This window comes from Anarrhichthys ocellatus, unplaced genomic scaffold, assembly GCF_004355925.1.
Source record: "Anarrhichthys ocellatus isolate YVR2014 unplaced genomic scaffold, GSC_Weel_1.0 scaffold35, whole genome shotgun sequence".
NCBI lineage: Eukaryota > Metazoa > Chordata > Actinopteri > Perciformes > Anarhichadidae > Anarrhichthys > Anarrhichthys ocellatus.
The window spans coordinates 1,871,120-1,881,510 of NW_022280065.1; the positions used below are offsets into that span (position 1 = coordinate 1,871,120).

The window sequence follows — 10,391 nt, forward strand, 5'->3', positions numbered from 1 at the left end:
CACACACACACACACACACACACACACACACACACACACACACACACTCTCTGTCCTACTCTTGCAAATGTGAGTGACCTTAATAATTTAGGGGCAAAAGGGAAGAGAGAGGAGAAGCATTTGCTTCAGTGCAGATTGTACAGGGGGAAACTGGTATTCTGCATCAAACCCTCGTGTAGGTTTCCGTCATTTTTAAGCACTAATCCGCCACCAACTGGTGCCCCACCCTCTCTGTGTGCGCACACAGGGAGCTCTGTGAGGCAACATGAGTAACTATTGGAAAGGGAGAGGACCGGCATCTCGTGCGGAGGCCACATATCATAATGACACTTTTTAATTCGGCTGCCAATGGCTGTTTATGTGCTACTAATTACTGGCGAAGAATAATAATCTCCTCCTCCAATTGGACTCTTATCACGCTGTGGGCTCTCTCCTCTCCTCTCCATTTATCCAGGTCTGGGACACCGTTGGCTCGGCTTGCTCCCTGCATCAGTCTCCTTGCAATCTAATTCATGCCGCCTACCTGTCCCACTCAGTGTTTTTCCATACTCTGACTAATGCACCAACACACACACACACATGCACACATTGGTCTGCCAGATAAACCATTCAGGCGAAATCTACGAGGGTGGCTTGAGTCATTTAACTCAAATAAAGCCGGGAGAAAAGGCCTGTTTGCTCTTGGTAATCCCCCACTTGCTCGACAAGGCTTCGCAAGGTTCATCTGCTGCGCTAAATTGGTGCACGTATCCTTATTTGAATAGGAGATCATTGTGGCTGGTGTGAGAGGAGGAATGTGACAGGACTGGCTGCTATTCAAGCCCTCATGCCTATTTGCTTATCCTCATTCATGGCAGAATTGGCTTTTTCCGGAGCTATTTCTCAAGCTATGCGTGACATGGTATTTTTATTGAGCCTGCCACTACTAATGCAGCTGTGTAGAGTAAATATCGCAGGCAGCCGGTGTATGTGTTTGGGCGAGGGGCGACCGGGGGCCTCCCACACTAATCACAGTGGTAAGGCTACACTACCATTTGCATGTCTGTGGCCGGTGTCTCCTCCGGTTTCCACGTCTGGATATCTAGGTGAAAGACACCAGGTCATCGGTTTGTGCAGCCACGATGGAAATGTGATGCAAATTCACTCAAAGTGAGCTCTACACTGGCAGAGGATCTTCTTTGTCAGACCACTTTGAAAAATGAGACTGCTGATCGTTCTGCGATGGGTTCACGGTCTCTTATTCCAACTCTTGATTCTCTGGTGCCAATAAAAAAAAGGAAAGATCAAACTTCAAAATATATGTAGTAATGCACTGCCAATAGAAAAATGATACTCCATTTACAGGACTTTCCAGGAAAACACTTTAATGGAACACACACTATCGCCTACATAGTAGACTGTTTTGATTATGAGCTCATCGCTATTAGGCGCTCTCGGTTCGGCATAATGCGTCTCGTTATGGGACTAGACCGCAGGCTAGGACTACAACCCCTTAATAAGATGAAATGAGAAGACAATGACAAAGCTGTCTGTGGAGAGTGCCGTCCGGATCAGCATGGGAAAATCGTCTTTCAAGAAGTTGGCACGTACAAGGGCTTCATTTGGTTAACATTGAATTCACAACCGCTGCTAATGACGATAAAAGAGACATTTGGGTCTCATTAGGTATACTCTTAATAATGATGGTTCCAAAAGGGTTCTTCCCTAAGGGCTGAGGTTCTACCCTGAACCATTTGCTTCTGAAGAACCCCTTTTTTTAAAGGAAGGGGTTGTTTTGGGTTCTTTGTAAGACTATGGGTTCCATTAAGAAGAGTTCTTCAAGGATTGTTGGAAGCATGAGTGTTAAAAGATCCTCCTAGTCCACACCCCCTTGGGTGGCTCCTAGATGAAACCCTTGAAATATAAAAGGGTTCTGGTAGAACCCGCTGAGTGGATTCTAGATAAACCCTTGGAATACAAAAGGGTTTTCGGTACAACCCCTTGGGTTTTTGTTAGCACCCTCAGAAGGTGAAAAGCTAATAGATAGATAGAACCTCAGGAGATGGTTCTGGGTGGAACCATTGCACCATAGAAGTTCTCTGTAGAACCTCTTATAAAGGGAACTGGGTGGAACTTTCACAGATCAGTCGGGGAGGTGAAAAGTCAGCAGGAGCCATGCCGAGCTCCTCAAAGTGTACGCAGCAGCCATTCGTTAAAAATGCAGGAGCAATTACCCCGGCTGGGTCTGAGTCAGTGAACGCTTCCAAGCCGAGCTGCCGCCTCCTTCACCTCCTCCTACCCTTCCGCTGCCACATGTCGCTACGCCAGCAACCTGAGCATTCTTCCCGTGAACCGCCACGCCAAAAAGGTAGGGCAGCAGACGCAGCAGACACCGAAGGCTTCGGTTACACGAGAACAACAAAAGCCCCTCTCTGGCTGTCTTTCTCTCACGAGGTGCAGTTACTTCCCCCTCCCTCACCCGTCTCTGGGCACGTAACCTGCAGCCTGACATCCTTCACCACCAGCTCAGTCTCTCGGCCTGACTCAACTCCTCCTCAGCCCTTCATGCCTTTCGCTATCTTCCCCATAAATTAGGCCAAAAAAACCACCTTCTGAATTTCAGCTATGTAGCAGGGGTGCTCGAGTTTATTCATCACTGTAGGGGTTGCCATTTTACACTTTAGTAAAACAAACTGTGAAATTACGTCAATGGAAAGAAAAATATCTCGATTGTTCACATAATACAGGTGTTTTCCCTGTGCAGAACAGTGCTATTCTCAGAGCAAGGTATTGAACCATCACACACTGAAATGATTCAGTATTATACCCCCTTTTGCACACATAATTCAGTATCTATTGAGCTGCAACAGGAGCCAACAGAAGTTCCAACAAAGTTTGTAATCCCTTTATCTCATTTTCAACAAACTTGATAATCCCTGACCAAATATATTCACTCAAAAGTATTCCCTTCAGTTGGAAAATATTGACCATAATGTTGCCAAAGCCATGTTGCAGGCAGAGTTAAGATACACACCTAACGATCAGACTTTTACACTCATCATAAATACAATTAGAGCCACTTGAAATGGTAAAAGGCTTTAAGTGTGTTTGACTTTCACTGGTGTCCCATATGTTCCTCTGTATGATAATATGGGCTGTATGTATTAAAGGGGTCCACACAGGAGGTGTCTCTGAAGCCACTCGTGTCATCCTGCACAGATGGCAGGACACCATGCCCAGCAGACAGCAGGGGCTCCCGGAAATAGGGGAAGAGGCACGCAAAAAAAGCGATGGAGGATGGGAACGAGTAATTACAAAGAGGGACAACATGAAAGAGAATCTAAAGATGAAGGGAGGCTTGGCAAACAAATAGGAGCGATGAAGAGTGGTCTGAGCCAAAGTGTGGGGCTGTACATGAACAGCTGAAGATGGAAGGAAAAAAAAAAAAGACAAAATTGTGAGACTGTACCCAACTGCCCTCAGAGGGAAAAGAGGGGGGGGGGACAGAAAATAGAGCGTGAAAAACGCCAGGCAAGGCCTCTGCCAGGGTGACAGAAGAGCGACACAGTGGGCCAGAGTAGACAGCTCCAGGCAGATACTATGTTACAAAAAGAAAATGCAAGTGAAAACAAGAAAGAGGGGAAAAGCAGGTGTGTTTGTAGAGTCCCGCCGCGTTGGTCGGTTTTGAAGGGCACATCATGCGTCTCGTTTCATCTGAAGCAACATCTTCCCCCGTCTCTCTCCGTCTCGCTGCACGTCGACTCCGCATGCCTTCTTTCCCTTCCTCCGAAAATACAGAAAACACACAGAAAATGTGTTTCATTTCAGTTCCTCGCGAGGAAGAGCACGGCATCCTGGGACTCTAATGCACTTACAAGTGTTTGTAAATTCAAGCCATGACACGCACAAAAATACTAAAGACCACCTGTGGTTAAAAGTTCACATCCGCAATCTAATTGATGCACGAATGTGAGGTTTGTTTGGCGCGCTCGGCTCTCTTCACAGCAGTCCCATAAGGGAGCTGCTGGGGATTCGGCGTCTTAACCCAGGGTTTTTTCCGGTTGAAGGAAACGCGACCTGCTCTTTCCACCGCCTTCCTCCCCATATGCCCCATTCCACCAAACAGGTAGGAGTCCCTGTCTCTTGCAGCACAGGCTGGAGTCGCCATGTTATCTCCAGATGGTCCCGGGAAGGAGAGCTCAGAGACGAGATCCCCCGGGGGGGCAGCAGCTCCACCACCGAGCGCATCGACTTTATATTTCAGGCATTTATCTCGGATGCCCCTTTTTCACAGCGACCTCCAAGTGAGTGAGCAGGTACTTTGTTCTGTGTCTTGCTCAAGGACACTCCAACACGACTACGGACTGTTGTGGGGAAGAGAAATGTGACCTGAGACCTTCACTCCAAGTGCAGGACCTCTTACCGAGCACACGGTCTCGCAGTTCTCTGCGACTTCACCAAGTGCAAACCTATTGGTGGACTTCTTTAGCACACATTCACACGCAGGTGCTCATGCGCCATCTGTGCTTGTAAACCAAAGCCGTGCAATGTCAGCACACGCGTAACGTCGCCTCTGCATTTATAACCCCCCGTGTGCTCCAAACGTAATACGGAGCAGGTTCCTCCTCCCATCTGCCTATAGAAAATAAAAATAAAAAATGCTTGCGATTTCATTTCCCTTCTCCTATGTGCTTCTGACAAAATGGATATCCGTGTTGAGAGCACTAGCTGTAATGAGATGTGGACGGCAGCATGCAGAGCGCCGGGTCTCGGCACCCCCGCGCTTTGCCGGCTTATGAGAGGCCGCGGGAGGCAATAACGTGTACACAACCTCAACGTATGGGTGTGTAAGATGGGGCTGAGCTGTCAGCTGAGAGATGAGGAGAGTTAAGAGTAACTGCTGGAGTACGCGTGCACGTTTGTGCATGTGCACACAGGGCCAAAAGCTAAATAAATGGAGTTGTCTGCCCCATTGACTGACGGTTACACATGGAGGGATAAAGCTGTAGGCACTGGCAGATAAAAAAACAGGGCTATTAGTTGATTAATGATCAAAAGGCCATTCATGGTTCCACCATGTGAGGAGAAGGATTGGAAAAATGTGAAGAAAAAAAAAAATAGAGCTGTTGCTAAAAAGCCTGCCAGTAGAACACATGACGGGTTCAGATTTACGGCGAGGCCAGGACAGTATTTTGTTTCGGGCAGTCAGTCGTGAGGCATGTATCAGGAACTACAAGAGAGGGAAATGACTTATACTACCTCCTGTGTTAGTACTAATCAGAACACATCGTCCCGGGCTTTGGTCAATGTAATATAAGAGGTGCATTTTGCCGGCCCTAAAACCTAAAAGCCCCTTGATAAACTCTTCAAAGCAGATCCACATCAGCGGAGACAGAGGGGACTAAGCTGCCATGGCTGAGTTTTACGTCACCGATAACTGATTTAATGAAAGACTTCGGAAAGTGGACCTTGTTCTCTGCCTTTGATTCCGCTTGCTCTCCGAGTCTATGTATATCCGTCTCCCCCACCCCCCCTTGTTGTCTCTACGCGTCTCTTTCTCCTCTATCGAGGCTTTAAAGGAGGATTTAGATGGCTCTGTTGTTATTTCTGGAGCACAATGGATCACCCCGTGTAATGTAACCAAACCCGTTTCCGTGCTTTTAACTGGCCCCTCCCTGTAACATCCACCCCTCCGCTCTCTTTCTCTCTCTGTCTCTCACACGTAAGCCTTCCCTCCATCTCTCCCTTCCGATTCTAAAGAATTACGCAGGGTGTAAATGGTGCCTATGGCAGGGGCAGACACAGGCACAGATCCTCTCAAAGGGCTCCATTGACTGGTGTTTACTTTAGGCCGGGGACCGCTAAGTCTACCTCAATCCGCCCCTCTCGGCTTCTCGGGTTCTGCATGTACTAGTCCGACTGTAACACAGACGCCCACTCCCTCCAAGATCACAGCGCAAGTGTGTGTGTGAGAGATCACCGACATTCGGCATGTAATGATCCGGCGGTGGTGTAACGGCGCAGGGGTGCAGTGGTGTCGGGTACCTTGAGTGCATGCGGTAACAGCATCGAATGCATTTCACAACAGAGGCGGAACTTACTGCAGGTAAGGTGTGCGTAATAATGAAAACAAACAACAAGAGAAAATGGGACGCACCGCACGCCAAGACCAACGGGCACTTAGTGCGCACGTTAAGCTGAAATTCATATTCTTTCCTAAACGCTCTGATGAAATAACAATAACTGAGCCGTGTGCTGTAACTGTCCTCGTGGGCGGGGGGGGGGCGGGCAGTGCGAGGTCTGTTTTGCTGTAATTTTCTCATTTATGCGCGCCGATTACCTATCATTAAAGATGTATGCACAGCAAGCTGTGAACAGCGCCGCACATCAAAACTGGCGCGGAAAGACACGCGGCTGAATAGAGGCTGAATTTCAGCAAATCACTCCATGGGCTGATCAGCTGGGGAATAGGCAGAAATTGGGGCCTTTAGAGGATCCTCTCATCAAATCGGCATCCTGCCAGCTCCCCACCAGCCGTAACCTCATATAAAAGTCACAGACGCTGACGCGCAGACGTGCACACACAGACACACAAATCCTCTTTCGGGAATCAATAATTCAGCTAAAGAGAAGCACATGCTACGCCCCGCTGCACTAATCAATAGAAAGCCAAATGTTATCTTTTCATCTCATTCTCTGACTTTCACATTCTAATCTGGGCTTAGTAGCTCACGCTGGACAGCATCAGAGAACGCCATTAATTTGGAAATATAATACAGACATGCAGAGGGTATAAAAGGGATCCCAAATTCGGCAGGCACCTCGGGTTATCCTGACAACGTTTGCTCCGTCCTTAGCTGTAACCGAGTACAGATGCTCCACCAATTTCCAATGCATAGAATCTCAAATATGTCATAAATTGGAGGCGAGAGAAGCAGAATGGCAACACTTTAGTATGAGTTATGCCCCGCTCCCCCCCCCCCCCCCACACACACACACACATCTCTTAGGAGAATGAGGCCATACCTTGAGAATGCAGCAATGACGATAAATAGAGAGACCTGTGTGATTTCAGACTGGTGACTAAATCGGAGCGAGGTGTGTAAGAAAAGAAAAGTAAACGTGGGGACTTGCAGAGAGTTTGTGTGTATACGTGTGCGCACGCGGGTTTTGTGGACCGCGTGGACTGAACCTGCGCCAGCCGAGGCCCTCCTCCCCTCCCTGTAATCGAGCCGTCAATGGACGTTAATGAGAGCGTTGGACAGCTCTCCACAGCCCCCTCGGTCACATCGCCGACACTCCGGCCTCTACCCCCGCCCTCCTTCCTCCTGCTGACCCCGTCTGCGGCCCCATCGCGTCAACCTACGGTGGCCTCCGGCTACGCTAACTAACCATGAAAATGAATATGGATGTGGGCTGCTGAACTTGCACAGGAAATGGACGCAGCCCCCCCTCCCCCCTCGCCCACCCACAGACAAACTGTGGGCCTCGTTCGCATGACACAGGACCCGAGCGGCTCGCTCAAGGATACATCAATCGCTGACGGTGGCAAGATCGGATCTGCGCTGACCTTGGGAGTGAACTGCAGCATGGGCGAAGGAGGCGGGCGGGATGGGGGGGGGGCCGATGCAACAGAGCAGGCCGGCAGAAAAGCGGGACGAGGGAGGAAAAGAAAAGTGGAAGGGTGGGAGGGGAGAGAGTGGAGGGGCATGCCCTGATTGAGAGGCCGCCGAGATGAGCAACTCTGAGATATGAGAAGAGGGGAGGGAGGGAGGGAGAGAAGGGGGGATGATGGAAGGAGTAGTGGAGGGGGGGTGGGAGGGAGAGGTAAGCCATATGGCAGCGGCACAAATGTATTAAACTATAAATCAGGGTGAGAGAGCTAGTGGACTGCCAGGTGGGGCTTCAAGCACGTCGTCCCTGCTGGAAGCACACTGCTTCATAATCCAGCTGCGCGAGAAAATGGATGAAAACTGGCAGTTTGCTTTATTGTGCTTTATCAATCTATAATTCTCTATCTGCCTGATTCCCTCGTTATAGATGAGGGGTACTTTGCCACATTTTAACGTTAATTTCTCTGGCTGAGTGCTTGGAAATGTTCGACACTCTGCTGCCAATAAAACAGCTGAGATTTGGAACTGATATCAACACGATGCTTTTGTTTTATTTGCTCAATAAACGTTTTGGATTTTTTTTTTTTTGCTCGACGCTTCAGTGTTAAATAACGAGTTGGGAAAATTCCCAAATCGAGATGAGGAAATATCTGATTACAGAAACAAGTAAACAATCTGTCCAATCGTTCAAGGCCAACTTCCAATCGACACGTTTCGCTACCCACAAATTGGGTCGGTACCGTGGCTGAGGTTTGATACCCTGCCCTGCAGTATCTATTATATGCATGCAATGAGAGATATCTAACATTAAAATGTGACCCATTTAAAAAAAGCATATCCCATACAATAGCACCTTACTAACCAAATGGGACTGAACTATTGCATAAAGTTCACCTGCACACCTTCAGCATCGTCACAATAATGGACGGAATTTAGTGTTACACATGTGGTAGAAAAACAACAACAAATAGAGTAATCCCCAAAAAAGCTTCCATTTTAATCCCTTGATGATGTCTGGGTAGTGTGCCTGGTCAGAGGGCTGGCAGCCGTCAGGGCCCACGCCTGGGCTTCCATCCCAGAGGCACTGATGCATACTACAGCTAGAGCAAACACGGGCAGCCTCCCTCATGCCTGCCGTCACCGTGGAAAAAGAAGAAGCAGGGTTCATAACCGGTTTGTCCTGGCTTTGTAAAGCACTACCGTAACACATCTGTGCCGGTGAGGGAATTAGCAACTTGGTAATTAAACGTTTCAATCACAAAAAGTGGCGTTGAAGCATTGAAACGGTGGCCTACATTCAGCTTCATTAGGAAATTAAATTTGGTTCACAAATTCTCTCATTTGTTTAAAAAAAAGCTGTCTGGCAGTTATTCTGAACATATAAATCAACTCTTCTGCCACTGAGCTGCATCACATCAAGATCTCATCAGTTTGCAGGTGAGTGATGGATGGAGGTTACTGGACGGCTCCCAGTAACGGTCTGGTAGGCTGGACTAACTCGAGCCTTGATCCCTGATCCTTCCCTCAGAGACACACACACACACACACACACACACAAACACACACACACACACACACACACACACACACGAAACGCCAACATAGACGTCCAAACTCCAACGAGGTACCTGCCATCTGAAACTGTCACAGCCAAGGCCGGCTATCCATCAAACCCCATCGCAGCTCAGGGGGTTGAGAGGGGGGGGGGGGAAGAAAGGGGGGGGGGAGGGAGGGGTGGTGAGGTGAGGGAGAGAGGGAGGGAGGCAGGACACGAGTGTAGGAGTGGATGAGTAGGCTTGAGGAATGCGAGCGCCGTACCTTGGTCTGGAGATAGTGGGGGTAGTAGTAGGTGTACTGAGGGTACATTGGCTGCTGCTCCAATCGCTTGCCCATGTAGCTGGAATCCTTAGCACTGAGGCAGGGAATGGTGACACCGGGGGCGCGAGCTTCCAAGTAGCTAGCAGTGGGATAGAGGCAGCGGGGGAGGCTGTGCGATTCCTGTCCTTGCCGTCCGCACCGCTGTGTCGCTGGCCGGTCCTCCAGGGAGAAGACAGGGGGGGTTTCACGTGCCGGACAGCAGATGGGGAGAACGTCTGCCGCTGATGGGGAAGAGCTCTCACTGGTCCAGAGCCTCGGCGTCGGGGCGGATGCTCACTCAGTCTCTCTCTTTCTCTCTCACTGCCGGGATCAACGGAAATATTTCCACAAGTGCTAGAACCACGAGCGCCCGTGCCTGCCGGTGGCCGGTGTCAGACGGTAACGTGCGATACGGCTGAGGTGGAGGAAGAGGAGGGAAAAAAGAGGAGACGTGAAGAGGCGCAGGTGGCAGCAGCGACTGGCAGTCCTCTGAATGTTGGAAAATGGGAGAAGGAAGAAGAGGAGGAGAGGAGGAGGAAAGGGATGGCGAGGAAAACGGGAGAGGACGTGTAGGTTCACTTCTCTGTCAGAGCTGTTTCACTCCAGTCCTTCTCCTGGGCTTTAATCTTTAATCTGCCTCTGTCTCAGACACGCTGTGGATCGGACTCTCTCTCACTGCCCCTCTCTCTCTCTGTGTCTGTCCCTCTCTTGCATACACACTCTCTCTCTCTCTCTCTCTCTCTCTCCGTCTCTCTTTCTCGCCTCTGTAGTCTGATCCGACGGTGGCTGCGTGCCGTCCTGTTTGACAGAAGGGGAGATATCCTCAGCACCGGATTGCCGACAGATGCACTTTGTGCGCGGAGCAGAATCACAACACAGAGAGCCGAGCGCACACGCAAGAAAGCAATCTCAGTCTGTGCAGCAGTCAAGCCAGCATGGGGG

The 10,391-nt window shown here is 49.5% G+C and overlaps 1 protein-coding gene across 10 annotated transcripts in view; it reads right to left on the reverse strand.

Moving 5' to 3' along the window:
- Window positions 1–10,391, reverse strand: part of rbms3 (RNA binding motif, single stranded interacting protein) — a 277,908-nt gene that overhangs the window by 191,180 nt on the left and 76,337 nt on the right. For 4 of the 10 annotated variants that reach the window (XM_031866624.1, XM_031866622.1, XM_031866623.1 and 1 more), the window contains exon 1: window positions 9,411–10,385. The exons of the other annotated variants lie outside the window; for them this stretch is intronic. In XM_031866624.1, coding sequence (XP_031722484.1) covers window positions 9,411–9,485 — 75 coding nt within the window. In that variant the 5' untranslated portion in view covers window positions 9,486–10,385. Of the gene's footprint in view, window positions 1–9,410; window positions 10,386–10,391 lie in introns of those variants that run through there. 10 annotated transcript variants of the gene reach the window in all.